Source organism: Lithobates pipiens, unplaced genomic scaffold (genome assembly GCF_037356315.1).
Source record: "Lithobates pipiens isolate NorthernLeopardFrog02 unplaced genomic scaffold, aLitPip1_a1.2 Scaffold_30, whole genome shotgun sequence".
Lineage (NCBI taxonomy): Eukaryota > Metazoa > Chordata > Amphibia > Anura > Ranidae > Lithobates > Lithobates pipiens.
In genome coordinates this window covers 59,760,675-59,778,818 of record NW_027507791.1, presented here as the reverse complement: position 1 = coordinate 59,778,818, position 18,144 = coordinate 59,760,675, and the positions used below count along the sequence as shown (strand labels likewise).

The 18,144-nt window shown below is 44.7% G+C and overlaps 2 protein-coding genes across 2 annotated transcripts in view; both read left to right on the top strand.

The window, feature by feature from the left end:
* The window catches only part of LOC143942895 (SLAM family member 9-like), a 36,743-nt gene extending 35,822 nt beyond the window's left edge, over positions 1–921 (top strand). The window contains exon 5 of the mRNA XM_077464305.1: positions 567–921. The gene's annotated coding sequence lies outside the window, so the exon portion shown is untranslated. The remainder of the gene's footprint in view (positions 1–566) is intronic.
* A 13,317-nt stretch (positions 922–14,238) lies between these two features.
* On the top strand, positions 14,239–16,167 carry LOC143942222 (uncharacterized). Its single transcript, XM_077463473.1, has one exon. The coding sequence runs from the start codon at positions 14,263–14,265 to the stop codon at positions 16,165–16,167; it is 1,905 nt and encodes a 634-aa protein (XP_077319599.1). The 5' UTR covers positions 14,239–14,262.
* Positions 16,168–18,144: the final 1,977 nt, after the last annotated feature.

Genomic DNA, 18,144 nt, shown 5'->3' with positions numbered 1-18,144 from the left:
AATTGAATTTGAAACACGTTGGGTTTTTAGCATTTACCATCCCCTGTTTTTGGCAATTCCAACTTGATTACAATGTCAAGAACACTTTTCCATCATTTTTAAGATATACTGTAATGTTTTATACAACTTTTATTAATAAAAGATTTGTTAACTTTTATACTATTTAGAAACATTTTTCATTCAGTTGATACAGCAATGACCCGGTACCATTTTGAGGGTTTTTCCTTAATAGCCTATTAGCTACTATTCTTATTTTTGAAGGGCCACATGAAATGGCCTGGTGGGCCGTGTGTTTGACACATCTGCTTTAGAGCATTGAGCACAACGCAGTAACCTACATCAACCAATCAGCTCCCAGCTTGCATTGCCCTGACTGTTCTGAATTTATGAAAGGTGAAATATGATTGGCATCTGTTGGTAATTTGCACATCCCTACTGCTCTTTACAAAGCATGGATTCTGAATGGCTGATATAGGGAACTCACAACTATGAAAGCTTGTGCTGCTATCAAATACATACAGTACACCCAGGGCCTTCTAACGTGTTACTTTCTGTCCTCTTTACAGGTCAGCCATGTGAAGATGATATAACTTTTTTTCCAAAAGGAGAAATATAAAAGATTCCTGTTACACAGCTGTTCGGGCTAAGAGACATATCCTCAAGTTCAAAATTTCTCCTTTAACCACTTGACATCCGGAAGATTTACCCCCTTTCATGACCAGGTCATTTTGTGCAAAATGGCACTGCGTTATTTTAACTGGCTATTGAGCGGTCGTATGACACTATACCCAAATAAAATGCTTGTCCTTTTTTCCCACAAATAGAGACTTATTTTGGTGGTATTTGATCACCTCTGTGGTTTTTGTTATTTGCGCTATAAACAAAAAAAGATTGACCATTTTGGAAAAAAGCAATATTTTTTACTTTCTGCTATAAAACATTTTCAATAAAAAAATGTAAAAAAAAGAAAAGAATTGTGCTAGGTGTGGAATAAACAATACATAAATAAATGAATAAATAAACCATGAAGGATACCCTGCAGCTAAGCACTATAACTAGATGAGGTTTAATGTTGAGAAATGTAAAGTTATGTACTTGGGGGCTAAGAATATGCATGCATCATACATTCTAGGGGGAGTACAACTGGGGGGATCCATAGTGGAGAAGGATCTGGGGGTATTGGTAGATCATAAGCTCAATAATAGCATGCAATGCCAAGCTGCGGTTTCCAAAGCGAGCAAAGTCCTTTCCTGTATTAAGAGAGGTATGTACTCCAGAGAGAGAGATATCATTTTGCCCCTCTACAAATCATTAGTAAGACCTCATCTGGAATATGCCGTTCTCAACACCAGTTCTCAAAAAGGATATCAGGGAACTGGAGAAAGTGCAGAGAAGGGCAACCAAACTGATAAGAGGCATGGAGGAACTCAGCTATGAGGAAAGATTAGAGGAACTGAATTTATTTACTCTTGATAAGAGGAGATTAAGGGGGGATATGATTAACATGTACAAATATATAAGGGGTCCATATAGTTAACTTGGTGTTGAGTTATTCACTTTACAGTCAACAAAGAGGACAAGGGGGCACTCTTTACGTCTAGAGGAAAAGAGATTTCATCTCCAAATATGGAAAGGTTTCTTCACAGTAAGAGCTGTGAAAATGTGGAATAGACTCCCTGCAGAGGTGGTTATGGCCAGCTCAGTGGATTGCTTTAAGAAGGGCCTGGATTATTTCCTAAGTGTACATAATATAACTGGGTGCTGACATTTATAGGTAAAGTTGATCCGGGGAAAATCCGATTGCCTCTCGGGGGATCAGGAAGGAATTTTTTCCCCTGCTTTAGCAAATTGGATCATGCTCTGCTGGGGTTTTTTGCCTTCCTCTGGATCAACTGTGGGTATAGAATTGGGTATATGGGATTGTATGATATTATTATTATTATTTTTTTATTTTTATTTTGTGGTTGAACTTGATGGACATGTGTCTTCTTTCAACCTGACTAACTATGTAACTATGTAACCCCGATATAGATCACAAAGAAATATAAATAGACAAAAAGTGCCACGCTGGGTGACAACCTAATAATGAAAGTGATTATGAATAAAAACCGTGATTATACGAACGTATGTTATAAATAATCAAGTAATCAAAAAAACATCATAATAGTCCATATGTGTTAATATGATCAATCCATAAGCAACAAACACGTGTATCCAACCCAAAAACAGTTCATGGGTGAAATAATCCAACAAAGAAGTGTTCACAAACGAAATCCAAATGATAAGTTTCCACCACTAATGCAGCCTGTCACCTAGGAATAAGCAATGGAGGCTTACCAAAAAGCCAGCGACCACCCTTGTTCAGGGGGATCACATAAGACTTAGTAGAACAGCAGGCTTGCTGTTGAAGTACCACCGACTGTCCTCACAGGTAACAGGCCAACGTCCGTGGAAAGTGGTTTCAAAGGCGCTTCTGTCAGGAGATGATCACTGCGCAACAATGGATGCTTCCTTCCACCAGTGGGATGTGGTCATCCAATGAATTTCCGCAAAAAGTTATAAGGAGAAAAAAACTCAAATAGTGCAGAGATACCTTTAACTAATTTATTAAAAAAAAGGTACCAACAGGTTCACAATACATAAAAAGGTTCCTTGCAAGGATAAAAGCTAAAAAAGCTTGGCTAATCTCGAAAAAAGCAGTTTGCGCACTGCGGGTATGCGTAATGACCCTACAGCCGTTTCGTTACAGCTAACATCATCAGGGGTGCGTGCACACGCGTGCGCCTTATATACCCTATTGGCATGGCGAAGAAGCGCATCCATAGGTTGTTGTGCGCATTGTTCAAAGCTTATTGGGCAGAGCATAGAAAGCAGTTCCTGCCAGTGTTGGCGTCATCCTGTCTAGCAGAAAAAACTGCCAATTACTGACATCTACAGGCCAGTCATGATACTGCTCCAAAGAACACTATATAAAATATCTATTTCATTAAAATTGCGCCATCTTGTGGACCATTTTCCAAAATACCTGAAAAAGAAAAAAGGAAAAATACATACTAAAAGGTGCTGGCGACATCCTGACCAGCAAACACCTGCCAATTACTGACACCTACAGGCCAGTCATGATACTGCTCCAAAACACGATATAAAATATTTTATTAGAATAGTGCCATCTTGTGGACAACTACCAAAGTATCAAAAAAAAGGAAAAAGAAAAATATATCTAAAAGAGGAATGGGAGACACAACATAAATTAATCTCTTGTTCTCAAACCCATTAAAACCTAGTCGTTAGGCCAATATTGTAAGTATTTAAGTTGCAATAGGATACGCTCCATCGCAATGCCACAGCACAAATATCTAAATCATCTCCTCGCTGCCAAATATACAGTCCATAAAACAGTAATATATATGACCAGAGATAATACATTGCTAAAAATAATATTAAAAATGTAAAAAATCTAAATTTTTCATCAGTTTTGGCCACTATGTAATCTGCTACATATTTTCAGTAAAATACCAATAAGTGAATTGGACCGGAAGTGTCAGATCATGTACTAGGTATGCAATCTGGTGCAGAGCGGCCGCCCTGCCACAGTATATGTATGGGGGGTGACCAGTAAGTGGTTAACAAGCACTACAGAAGAGATGTCCAACACATGTAGACATGGCAACTGGTTATGGACCTTTCTGGATCAATGACCTCTTATATTAGTACATCACAGAATGAGCAGCTACCTAATTACACCAAAGGGGGGCAGAAAGATGGTACAAAAGCTCACCCCACGTGCAAGCATATTCCTTTTATGGCATAGTCCTGAAGAGCCTAAGCCCACTAATACTGAGCCCAGTGCTTTGATAGTGTGATAGTGTCCCAAGCTAGTATCTGGAAATACTAGTTTTTTAAATTCTTTAATTACCATTTCCCATTTAACCATTTATGGACCGACTCATGCCGATATACATTGGCACTTTGAAGAGGGATATCGTTGTTATGGCAGCAGCTAGCTGCCATAGCCCCGGTATACTCTTCTTCATTGAATGGTCTCTGCTGCAGGTTCACTGCATTGAATCTGCTGCTTAAAAATAAAGCAGATCGCACTCCTCGCAGGGCACTCCTCCCACCACTCTCCAGTGCCCTCCGCACTGGAGAGTGGCGGTAGTGGCGGAGGCGATCGGGTCTGCTCTCTGGCTTGGTATGGAGATGAGTGAATGGAAGATGGCCCCCACTCATCTCTATACCATTGCAGGGCGGAAGCGACGTCAAAACGGGTTTGCTTTAAGAGCATATTAAATAAGGGCATTAGCCAATGCATCCCATTGGGTAATAAATTTAAAAGAGCGAACAAAAATCCTTGATGGCTTAACTCTAATGTAAAAATGCATATAAAAGAAAAGGAGAAGGCCTTCAAAAAATACAAGGTTGAGGGATCATCATCAACATGCAGACTGTATGCAACAAGAAATGTAAGGGTGCAAATAGGGCGGCTAAGATAGAACACGAAAGACACATAGCGGAGGAGAACAAAAAAAAATCCCTAGAAATTCTTTAACCACTTCGCGCCCACGCTATAGCCAAAAAAGACGGCTACAGCGCAGACGCTATCTGCCGGGAGGCCGTCCCTGGACGTCCTCCTGTTTACTTCCCCTCTGCGCGCCGCCGCGCATCGGGGAAGTTCTGTGCTGGCCGTGTCCCCCGGACACAGCCAGTCACAAATCGCTGTAAACGGCCAATCACAGCGGCCGTTTTCAGCGCGATCAGCGTGCCCAATGAGAGATGATCTCATATGTAAACATATGAGATCATCTCTCATCGCCGCTCTCCCTTCTCACACAGACAGCGTGTGAGGAGGGAGAGATGAACCGCTGTGAGATCTCACAGCGTTTAGTGTAAAAAAAAAAAAAGCAAAATAAAGTTCCCTTCTGTCTCCACTGCCCCCACTGTCATCTGCCACCTGTCAGTGCCACCTGTCATCAGTGCCATCTGTCCCCAGGGCCTCTGTCCCCAGTGCCACCTGTCATCAGTGCCATCTGTCCCCAGAGCCACCTGTCATCAGTGCCATCTGTCATCAGTGCCATTGTCATCAGTCCCCAGTGCCACGTATAAGTGCCACCTGTCAGTGCCACCTGCCATCAGTGCCACATTTCATCAGTGCCACATAGTGCCATCTGTCATCAGTGCCACATCAGTGCCACGCGTCATCAGTGCCACATAGTGCCATCTGTCATCAGTGCCATATCAGTGTCACGTGTCATCAGTGCTACATATTAGTGCCATTTGTCATCAGTGCCACATATCAGTGCCATCTGTCCTCAGTGCCACCTGTCAGTGTCACGTGCCATCTGTTATCAGTGTCACGTGTCATCAATGCCAGGTATCAGTGCCATCTGTCATCAGTGTCATCAGTGCCACGTATTAGTGCCATCTGTCATCAGTGCCACGTGTTATCAGTGCCACGTATAAGTGCCATCTGTCATCAGTGCCACATATTAGTGCCATCTGTCAGTGTCATGTGTCATCAGTGCCACATCAGTGCCATGTATCAGTGCCACGTATCAGTGCCATCTGTCATCAGTGCCACGTCGGTGTCACATGTCATTGTCCTGGTGCTCCAGGGCCTTCAAAAGTGTAATGGGTAGTCAACAAGTTAGATGTGTAATTTATGCTCCTAGAACACGTGACGGTGCTCCCTGCATGTTAGGCCTCTCTATGTGGCCAGGCTGTGGGAAAGTCCCACACATGTGGTATCGTAATACTCAAGAGGAGTAGCAGAATTTAATTTGGGGCATTATTTGTGGTATACACATGTCACGTGAGAGAAATAACCTATTACAATGACAATTTTGTGGAAAAAATTTAAATATAATAAAAAATCTTAATTTTTCAAAGAATTGTGGGAAAAAATTACAACATCAAAAAGCTCACTATGCCTCTTACTAAATACCTTGGAATGTCTACTTTCAATAAAGGGGTCATTTGGGGGGTATTTGTACTTTCCTGGCTTGTTCGGGTCGCAAGAAATGAGATAGACCACCAGTACATCAGATGTGATCAATTCTGTATGATTCGCACCACAGCTTGTAGACTCTCTAACGTTCCCAAAGACCAAATAATATCCACTAATTTGGGTTATTTTTACGAAAGATATGTAGCAGTATAAATTGTGGCCAAAATTTATGAAGAAAAATTAATAATTTGAAATTTTTTATCACAGAAACAAAGAAAAATGCGTTTTTTTTTTCAAAATTTTTGGTCTTTTTTCATTTATAGCGCAAAAAAAAAAAAAAACCCAGAGGTGATCAAATACCACCAAAAGAAAGCTCTATTTGTGGGAAAAAAAGGACAAAAATTGCCTGATTGCACAAAGCTCCACTAAATCCTACTCTATGAATGAAATTCAGGGGCATTCCATCTAATCGAGGCATTAACACTAGACATGTGCAGAGTAAAATATTTCGTTTCGGAATTTAATTTTCGTCCGAAAAATTTATTTATTTAGTTACCCCCGAAATTCGTTTTTATTTATTTTGTTTTTCGTTCAAAAATTGCATTCGTCCGAAAATCCACATGAATTACGGTCGAATCTGTCTTTGAAGGCTTATGGTGTCTGTCGAATGTATAAAGAAGATTCGATGGAGCTAGTATATAGCATACTTCGTGTGAACTTTAGAACCCTATTAAAGTCTATGGGACTCCAACGTTCAAAATCTAAAGTGCTAATTTTAAAGGCTAATTTGCAAGTTACTGTCCTAAAAAGTGTTTGGGGACCCAAGTCCTGCCCCAGGGGACATGTATCAATGCAAAAAAAAGTTTTAAAAACGGCCGTTTTTTTGGGAGCAGTGATTTTAATAATGATTAAAGTGAAACAATAAAAGTGTAATATTCCTTTAAATTTGTAGGGGGGGGGGGGATGTCTATAGTATGCCTGTGAAGGGGCGCATGTTTCTGGTGCTTAGAACTGTCCCTGCACAAAGTGTCATTTATGCAGGAAAAAAAGTCCTTTAAAATCACTCACAGATATTATGAATTGTGGGTTCCGTAATACAGAGAACACTCATTGAAAGTCATTGATAAAAAAAATAAAAATTTTTTTTTAAAAAAAGCGTGGGGGTCCCCCAAATTCAATTACCAGGCCCTTCAGGTCTGGTATGGATATTAAGGGGAACCCTGCGTCAAATTTTAAAAAAAAAATGACGTGGGGTTCCCCCTAAATATCCATACCTGACCCTTCAGGTCTGGTATGGATATTAAGGGGAACCCCGCGTCAAATGAAAAAAAAATTGACGTGGGGCCCCCCTAAAAATCCATACCAGACCCTTTATCTGAGCAACCTGGCAGGCTGCAGGAAAAGAGGGGGGACGAGAGAGCGCCCCCCTCCCTCCTGAACCAAACCAGGTCACATGCCCTCAACATTGGGAGGATGCTTTGGGTGTCCGTGACCCCTCAAAGCACCTTGTCCCCATGTTGATGCGGAGAAGGGCCTCATACCCACAACCCTGGCCGGTGGTTGTGGGGGTCTGCGGGCGGGAGGCTTATCAGAATCTGGAAGCCCCCTTTAACAAGGGGACCCCCAGATCCCGGCCCCCCTGTTTGAAATGGTAAGGGGGTGCAAAAGTACCCCTACCATTTCACAAAGACAGTGTAAAAAATAGTTAAATAAGACAAACACACTTTTGAAAAATTTCTTTATTAAAAATAAAAAAAAGATTCCAGCGGTGGTAATCCACTCTTGCTATCCAGCGGTGGATGATCATCCCCCCGGGGTCCAGGGATGGCTCATCTGAATCCATCCATCTTCTGTCTCCACTGAGGAGACACTGCGGGGATTCCGGGCGGCCTAACGTTTGTTATATGCGGAGGGCGGGGTCACCCGTCACCTGACCCTGCCCACCTCTGACGCAAGGGGAAACCCGGGCTTCCCCGTGACGTATGGGTGACCCCGCCCCCTCTGATGTAATGGAAACCGGCCTGTGTTACATCAGAGGGGTGCGGGGTGCCCCCGCCCTCCACATATTTCCCCTTGCGTCAGAGGTGGGCAGGGTCAGGTGACGGGTGGCCCCGCCCTCCCCATATAACAAACGTCAGACCGCCGGAATCCCTGCAGTGTCTCCTACGTGGAGACAGAAGATGGATGGATTCGCTGCGCTGATTCAGATAAGCCATCGCTGGACCCCGGAGAGATGATCGTCCGTCGCTGCATAGCAAGAGTGGATTACCACCGCTGGAATCTTTTTTTTATTTTTTTTATTTTTAATAAAGGAATTTTTCAAAAGTGTGTTTGTCTTATTTAACTATTTTTTATACTCTCTTTGTGAAATGGTAGGGGTACTTACCATTTCAAACAGTGGGGGGCTGGGACCTGGGGGTCCCCTTTTTAAAGGGGGCTTCCAGATTCCGATAAGCCACCACAACCACCGGCCAGGGTTGTGGGGATGAGGCCCTTCTCTGCATCAACATGGGGACAAGGTGCTTTGAGGGGTCATAGACCCCAAAGCATCCTCCCAATATTGAGGGTATGTGGCCTGGTACAGTTCAGGAGGGAGGGGGGCAGCTCTCTCGTCCCCCCTCTTTTCCTGCGGCCTGCCAGGTTGCATGCTCGGATAAAGGGTCTGGTATGGATATTTAGGGGAAACCCCAAGTCAAATTTTTTTTTTCATTTGACGCAGGGTTCCCCTTAATATCCATACCAGACCTGAAGGGCCTGGTAATTGAATTTGGGGGGCCCCCACGCTTTTTTTTTATCAATGACTTTCAATGTGTGTTCTCTGTATTACGGAGCCGACAATTCATAATGGCTGCGAGTGATTTTAAAGGACTTTTTTTCCTGCATAAATGACACTTTGTGCAGGGACAGTTCTAAGCACCAGAAACATCCCTGAAAAAAATGCAGTTTTTAAAACTTTTTTTTGCATTGATCCATGTCCCCTGGGGCAGGACCCAGTTCCCAAACACTTTTTAGGACAGTAACTTGCAGAATCTTTTCTCTCTGTCAAATCTTTTCTCTCTGTCGAATATTTTCTCTATATAATCTTGGACTAATAGAGGTAAGGTTAGGCACATTCGACCACAGGTTCTATAGACACAGATTGTTATTGTCAGAGTCACGTTGAATCTCCTGTTCTATATCGAACTGTTGTAACAATGAAAACGAAAATAAAGTATTTATTTATGTTGGATCTTTCGCTTTTCGGATTCTGTGCTTTCGTTATCGTTTGTCAAAACGAAAATAGCTGAAATTCGGATGAAAACGAATGCACATGTCTAATTAACACACCTATCCAGGCTTCCTGACACCAACAATATGGTTATGTAATTAGAACAGGATGGCACCATAATGTTCACATCTTCCATCTTTCTCTTGGACAATCAACATTTACACATTCTATGATTGGATTAAGGTGTCTTTTAAGCTTTGAATATACATTTTGGGGTACCTGGCACTATAGCAACTTAAAATATGGCTTGGTAAGCTACAAAAAGCCTTTAATATTACAGACCAATCCAGTTGAATGTGACAAACTACTACTAGATGATGTAGCTATTTGTTTAGATATAGGCTTCATATTAACATATATTGTAACAATGCTTTTTGTCAATTTGTGTAATGAGTTTTTTCTGTTTTTCATCCAGTAACACTGTTGGAAAAGTATTCATAACCCTTGAAATTTTCCACATGTTGTCATGTTACAACCAAGGCCGTAAAGTAAGACATAATTGTGAAGTGGAAGGAAAATGGTAAATGGTTTTAAATTTTTTTTACAAATAAATATCTGAAAAGTGTGGCATGCATTTGTATTCACCCCCTTTACTCTAATACCCCTAACTAAAATCTAGTTAAATCAATTGCCTTCAGAAGTCACCTAATTAGTAAATAGAGTCCACCTGTTTGTAATATATTTTATTCATTGAATAAAACTAACCCCTTATCGGGAGCATATTTCAATCCAAGTTCTAAAATCTTTAATTCATTGGTAGTGAATATCACTTAAATAAAGATACCCTTACCTAATAATCTCTCTCTTTCTTTTGCTTCTTTTGCCTTCCTCTACATCCTCTGGGGCGCCTCTTGGTGCCCCATTCTGTTGCCAGTGTAGGGCTTCCCATTGTTGCAATTCTGGGGGTTCTGGGTAGTACCACATTGCTGGTGGGCCTCCTAAATGGGGTGCCCAAGGTTTGTTCCAATGGTAACCCCCTCCCCCACCTCTCGGGCCAGAAGTTCCATAATTGGGGATCCAGCCCCCTCCCCTGCGGGGACCAGGAGGATCTCCATGCCCCCTCCAGGGAAAATCCCTAGGGTGATGTTACCTCTATAGGTTTCATTAACATATTGAAGGGGCTGGAACCAGTTGTACGTTGGTACTCCATTACTGGAGTAATCCTAATGGAAATTGTTCCTAGGTGTTATGGGGTAGGGTTTGGCCTGGATAGGGGCAGACCCCCCCCCCCTCCACGAAAAGCTGTCCTAGAGCCTCTTCCAGGATTAGCTGATGGATTCATTCATTAATTAAGCAGGTAAAGTGTCTGAAGTTGATTCTAAGTGTGGTACAGGGGCAGACTGACCATTCGGCCACGCGGGCACTGTCCGAGGGCCCCGTGCCACTAGGGGGCCCCATTAGGGTTGTCCAGCCTCAGTAAAACTAGGGACAGTATGCAAAAATCTGTGTTTTTTTACATCTGTCTCTGAAATGTCTCTTACCGGCATCCTTTGGTCTAAAAATCCCAAGATTATAGCTGCCCCACCTCTCCAGTACCTTCTCAACCAATAGAAACATGTCTGTGCATACTGGGTGTGCACATGTGTGTATACTGTGTGGTCCCATAATCTCTGATTGCCTGGGGGCCCCATAATCTCCTACTGCCCGGGGGCCCCATGAGTTGTCAGTCTGCCCCTGGTGTGGTATTTGCATTTGGAATCTATTGCCGTGAACCTACATCATGCATTCAAAGGTGCTGTCCATGCAAGTAAAACAGGCCATTGTAAGGCTTAAAAAATGAAGCAAATCCATCAGAGAGATAGCAGCAACACTAGGAATGGCCAAATCAACAGTTTGGTACATTCTGAGTAAAGAAGAATGCACTGGTGAGCTCAGCAACATAAAAAGGCCTGGACGTCTACAGAAGACAACAGTGATGGATGATCGCAGGATCCTCTCTATGTGGGTGGGTGCATCATTGTCAAAAACTACATTAAAGAGAAGACTTCATGAGAGCAAATACAGAGGGTTCACCACAAGGTGCAAACCATTTATAAGCATGAAGAATACAAAAGCCAGATTCAACTTTGCCAAAAAAAATCTAAAAAGCAAGACCAGTTCTGGAAAAACATTCTTTGGATGGATGAAACTAAAATTATTCTGTACCAGAATGACGGGAAGAAAAGAGTGTGGCGGAGGCTTGGAACAGTTCATGATCCAAAGCACAAAGTCATCTGTAAAACATTATGGCGGCAGTGTGATGGCATTGGCATGCATGGCTTCAAGTGGCACTGGGTCATTGGTGTTTATTGATGATGAGACAGAAGACAGAAGCAGCCGGATGAATTCTGCAGTGTTTAGAGATATACTGTAAGCCCACATTCAGCCAAATGCAACAACGTTGATTGGATGCGATTCACAGTACAGATGGACATTGATCCAAAACACAATGCAAAAGCAACCCAGGAGCTTTTGAAGGAAAAGAAGTGAAATATTCTGCACAATGGCCGACTCAATTACCCGATCTCAACCCAATTAAGCATGCATTTCACTTGCTGAAGGCAAAACTAAAGGCAGAAAGACCCACAAACAAAGAACAAATTAAGACAGCTGCAGTTAAAGCCAGGCAAAGCATCAGAAAGAAGGAAACCCAGTATTTGGTAATGTCCATAGGTGAGACTTCAGGCAGTCATTGCCAGTAAAGGATTCTCAACAAAATATTAAAAGTTAACATTTTATTTATGATTATATTCATTTGTCCAATTACATTTGAGCCCCTGAAAATGGGGGGACTGTGTATAAAAATGGTTGCAGTTCCTAAAATTTGTACTTGATATGTACGTTCAACCACTTGAATTAAAGCTGAAAGTCTGAACTTCAAATTAATTTGGATTGTTTCCTTTTAATTTTATTCTGGTAGCATACAGAGCCAAAAGTATGACAATTTTGCCTGTGTCCAAACATACATGGACCTAACTGTATCACCGAGGGTAGTGCTTCACCTAGTGTTAGTAACTTTGCCTGGACATCAAAGCAAGCTTACCACACTGAAAACTTAGACCGTGCAACTTGCAGGACGTGGTCAGCCCACAAATGCCAAGCTCTTCTGTTCTAAGAAACTAAGACATCTTACTCTCACTGTAACGATATCACGTCTGAGCCAGGATATATTGTAACTAGTTGCCATTTTGTGTGGAAAGCAGCCATGACAGTTTGGCTGACCTTAGAATAAACTTACAGAATAATCTAAACTCCCCCCTCCCTTGTTTTAGGAATTCCAAAAGCTCTTAAAATCTTCAAAGGGAAGAAAGGTTATCTTAGCAGAGAAAACAAGGCTCAAGTTGCCTGGCAGATATTCCGGCCTGTCGTAAAACTGTCACTTTCTCCATGCAGACAACCAACAGATACCCGTCGTAAATACTTCCAACCAGATAGCGTGCAAACAGATTAGTAAAGTGTTGAAACGTTAACATTTTTTATAACTTTCAAAGCCATCATAGCACAGCCATAATATGGATATATTTAGTTTCCTTGGATAATTTCTAACATTTCAAGTCCAAACACCCCTATGCCAGGTCATATGGGAAGCCACTGGGACCCCTTACTCCTCCAAGGTAACCCTGAAATGGGAAACCTGTCATGTGTGGACTCGTTTTGAAGCAAATATCATGCTGATCACTAAAATGGATATCTGCAGTCTATAAACCATAGAGAGGCAGAGATATGAATATGTATAACAAAGTGTACCTGGGACAGGGTCATGAGTGTAGACACCTCCCAGCAACCAACCCCTAAACAAGATGACCAGACGATTGGTCACTGGTCGCTGTCAACACCCCCTTTGATTTGACAGAAAAGAGGAGAGGCCAAGGCAATAGGCAGTTCTCCTTTTACCATCCAAGCAGGAACATCTGCCAAGTTTGAGAACCGATTACCTTTGCTCATCGATTGAACTCTGATCAACCCTTGGACATTAACTGCAAGTATTCTTCCTTCCCAATTCTACCTTATTTCTTTGTGGCTGTATATTGTCTTTATTTTTTGAAACATCCTTTTTCTGTAAAAGTTTTATTCGCACCAACCTTGACCTTTTCATAATAAATCCTTATGTTGAAAAGTGTTAACCTTGTCTTTAAAGCTCTTGATGCAAACTATAAACGAACCTGTCTCTAAAAAGGGCGCTACTGTGGTAGAGTAAGGCACTGAGCAGACCTGTCTGTGGTGGCAGTGTGTGTTGCAGGCGCTTATTATAATTGGTATTGCTAAAATTACGAGTCCCCCCGGCTCTGTCTTTAAACGGGGGTGGTGGCAGTTAAAGGGTTAATTGTGTAATTAGCCTGGTGACAATCGCTCTCAGGCTGCCTGCACCTAGATTGTGGTCCCGCAAGCTGGAAAATCTTTGTGCTGGGTGCAGCTGAGTGTGGCATTGTTACGTAAGTGACAGCGTGGTGTTAGGTTGGCCGGTCCTTTGTCGCCAGTTAGCGAGGAGGGCAGGGATCTGACACCAGCGTTCGTCACATATTGGCTGGCAGCGTAGCGGGATAGTTTCGCATTAAGAGCATTCAGTGCATTGTTAGGAATTAGCTCTGCACTGAAGGATTGTAACCTTTGTGGAAACAGTCCTTAGAGACAAGCTGGTGCACATTATTTTTTTTGTTTACTTTTTATTTAAAAAGAGATATACAGCAACAGCTCCTTTCTACACCTTCTTCCTATCTCTGCTTTCTGTTCTATCTTTTCTGCTTGCAACATGTCTGGGGTAACAGCATATAAAAAGATGAGCAAAAATGAACTGACTGCTGAGTGCACAGAAAGAGGAATTGATGTCGGTGGCAAAAACCGTGATGGCTTGATACATGCCCTACATGAGTTTGATATCCGTGCAGACCAGAACCTGGGGGAAACTGGACCAGAAAGGGTTTCCGCTACTCCAGAGCCCAGTGGTTCAGAGGCGGCCTCACCAGATGGGCATGCAGAGACTGACACTGGACTACCACGGATTGTTACCTCCAAGTCATCGCCAGAGCCGGCCAGCATCAGATTGCCTGGAACCAGAATAGACTGTCCTCAAATGCAGGAAACACTACAACACCTCAGGGAGACGGATCCTGTGGCGTACCTGCAGTTTCTCGAGCGCCAGGCTGAGAGAGAGGAACGCAGGGCTGAGAGAGAGGCTGCGGAACGCCGGTCTGAGAGAGAGGCTGATCGTCGGCACGAACTGGAGATGGCTAGGCTCCAGCAGCAGCGACAGGTTCAGAACCTCGGATCCCTAGAGCACAGGGATGACTCTCTGCCAGTGACCCCGGCAGCCAAATTTCCAGTTATGGAAAAGGACAGTGACATTGACGTGTATCTACTGTCGTTTGAAAAAACTTGCCGTCAGTACCATCTGCCCCCAGCACAATGGGCCCGGTACCTGACGCCAGGGCTACGAGGCAAGGCCCTGGATGCTTATGTAGAACTGTCAGAAGAGCAAGGAGGTGATTATGAGGCCCTAAAGGCTGCAATCATCCAAAAGTTTCAGCTAACCCCGGAAGTGTACCGGAAGCGTTTTAGGTCCTTGCAAAAGGGGCCTGGGGACTCATACCTGGATGTGGTAAGTCGCTTACGCACCACATTCCGGCAGTGGACTAAAGGCTTGAAAGCCGATTCTTTTGAGTCCTTGGAAGATCTTATGATTGAAGATCAACTTTTGCATATCTGTCCTACAGACGTCAGACAGTTTGTGCTGGAGCGAAAGCCAACCTCTGCCAAAGCAGCAGCAGAACTGGCAGATACCTATATCCACTCTCGGGTATCTGACCATCGCAAGGCTCCTCCAAATGGCTGGAAAGGAGGGAAATCACACCTGGCAACCCCTCCTCTACCTACCAACCAAGTTCCTCAGCGGCCGGAACCTGCAGCTCCTGGAGCCAAAGCCTTTGTGACTGACAACCGCAAATGCTATAACTGTGGGAAAGGCGGACATCTCCGGACACAGTGCCCTGAGCAGAAGAAGACGACAATCCCTGGCCATCCGGCCAGCAACCCTTCTGCTGTGCTGCTCGTCGGTGGAAAACCTCCAGGAACCAATGCCAACTTGCAGCCAGTCATTGTAGGCCAACGAACTGTAACAGGCTTTCGTGACACTGGAGCCGAAGTCACTTTGGTCAGACCAGAGGTGATAGAAGAAACAGACATCATCCCAGAGAAGTACCTTTCCCTGACTGGAGTTGGGGGAACCTGTTCCCATGTACCTCGTGCCTATGTTTTCCTGGATTGGGGTGCCGGAAGTGGGATGAGAGAGGTGGGTGTCTCTGAGGAGATCCCCACTGCTGTGTTGTTGGGTTCTGATTTAGGTACCCTTGTTTCTTACTATGCCCCTGCTAAGAGCACCCAGGATGCTCCCACGGAACCTTCTGGACCTACCAAGGTACTGTTTACAGATGTTGGGGTAATATCTGGGCAACCTGTGGATGGACAGAGGGAGGGGGAGGGTGGAGTTGAAGTGCAAGGTCCTCCTTCAGAGACAGGAGAGGAGATCCCCTTGCTAGTGAAGGTACCTGATGTATGTTCCAATGTTGCTGAACTGATAAAGGTTAAATGTGATGATGATGACAATGATGACGATAATGATGATGATGATGATGATGTATTGCCAGTCTTAGTGGTCACTCGCAGTGCTGCAAAGGCAGCCGAGGTGCAGGCACTGATCGCAGAACAGCAGGAGGAGGTCTCGGGGCCCTCTCCCTGTTCTGACCCAGTGGACTCCACCTCTGTTGAGCCTCAGCAGCCGTCCTCGTTTGCCACAGGACTGCTGGCTGAGAGTTGTGGTCCCGCCTTTGAAACAGCACTGCAGACAGACCAAACACTAGCACAGCTCAGAAGTCTAGCTGATCGCCCCCCTGCAAAGAATGACAAACAAAAGGTCTACTGGGACAAAGGGAAACTGTATAGAGAAAATTTGCCTGCAGAGGGGAATGAGGCTGACAGGTGACAGACAGCTGGTGGTACCCAGTCAATTTAGGGGACCACTGCTAAAAGTAGCCCATGAGATTCCCCTCGCAGGGCACTTGGGGATCACTAAGACCCGAGGGCGGTTGGTACATAACTTTTATTGGCACAGGATGCTTGCTGACATAGCTGACTACTGTCGGTCCTGTGTTACCTGCCAGCGAGTTGGCAAGGTAGGAGATGTCCACAAGGCTCCACTAAAACCTTTGCCTGTGATTGATGAACCTTTTAAGAGGGTGGCAGTGGATATCGTTGGGCCTTTGGCCATCCTTAGCAGTTCAGGCAAACGTTATATCCTTACAGTTGTCGACTATGCCACACGTTATCCAGAGGCGGTGGCTCTCTCCTGCCTCCGGACAGACAAGGTCGCTGATGCTCTGCTGGGAATCTTCACAAGAGTGGGATTCCCAGCCGAGCTCATTAGCGATCAAGGCCCTCAGTTTGTGTCTGACTTGATGCAAGCTCTCTGTCAGCAAATACAGATGACGCATATCATGGCCAGTCCTTATCACCCACAAACAAACGGCTTGTGCGAGCGCTTCAATGGCACCTTGAAACAAATGTTGCTAACCTTTGTGCACTCCCAGGGCAAGGACTGGGAACGGTATCTGCCTCATCTGCTGTTTGCTTACAGAGAGGTGCCTCAGGAGTCCACAGGCTTTTCGCCATTTGAACTTCTGTATGGAAGGAGGGTAAGAGGGCCCCTGGACCTAATCCGTGAGACCTGGGAGGGCAAGATTGCCGACCCAGAGGTCTCTGTTGTGGATTACGTCCTAAAATTCAGGGATAAAATGGAGACGCTGGTGGAAATTGTGCGGGAAAATATGACCCAGGCCCAGACCAGGCAGAAAGAGTGGTATGACCGTAATGCTAGGGAGCGGACCTATGACATTGGTCAGAAGGTGTATGTTCTGCTTCCCCTGCGGCAGAACAAACTCCAAGCAGCATGGGAAGGCCCGTACACCATCACCCAGCGTCTGAATGATGTCACCTACTTGGTCAGGTTGGGAGAAGGGAGTAGACGGCAGAAGGCCATTCATGTGAACATGATCAAAGCCCATCATGAACGCACGGCCTATGTCATGCCCGTCTGCAGCAGGCCAGAGCCTGAGGAGGCTGATCCACTTCTAGACCTGCTAGCTGACACCAGGGAGGTAGACTCAGAACTCCTGATAAACTCCAATCTTACCCCCAACCAGGTACCTGGACTGAAGCAAGTGCTTGCAGTGCATGGTAGCAGGTTTACGGGAAAACCTGGGAGGACGCATCTCGCTGTCCACCAGGTGGACACTGGGGTACATCCTCCCATTAAACAGTCAGCCTATCGCGTCTCCCTGGAGGTGCTGGCTGACATGAAAAGGGAGGTGGAGGAAATGCTACAGCTGGGGGTGATTCAGAAGTCCCACAGTGCCTGGGCGTCCCCAGTAGTCTTGGTCCCCAAAAAGGACCAGACGACCAGGTTCTGTGTGGACTACCGGAAACTGAATGCCATCACCACTGCAGATGCCTACCCCATGCCTCGGATTGATGAGTTGTTAGACAGGCTGGCGGCTGCCCACTATATCACCATCATGGATCTGAGCAGGGGGTATTGGCAAATTCCTTTGGCCCCTGAGGCTCGAGAAAAGTCGGCTTTTATCACCCCATTCGGCTTGTTTGAATTTACCGTCATGCCGTTTGGGATGAAGAACGCCCCAGCTACCTTCCAGAGAGTCATGAATGACTTACTGGAGGGGCTGGAAACCTTTGCAGTAGCCTACCTGGATGACATCGCCGTGTTTAGCCCTACCTGGGAAGAACACCTGGTGCACCTGTCACAGGTCCTGGACCAACTGACAGCTGCCAATCTGACCGTCAAACCCAGTAAGTGTCAGATTGCCATGACCAATGTGCAGTACTTGGGACACCGGGTAGGAGGGGGCACCCTGAAACCCGAGACCGGGAAGGTTGATGCCATCCT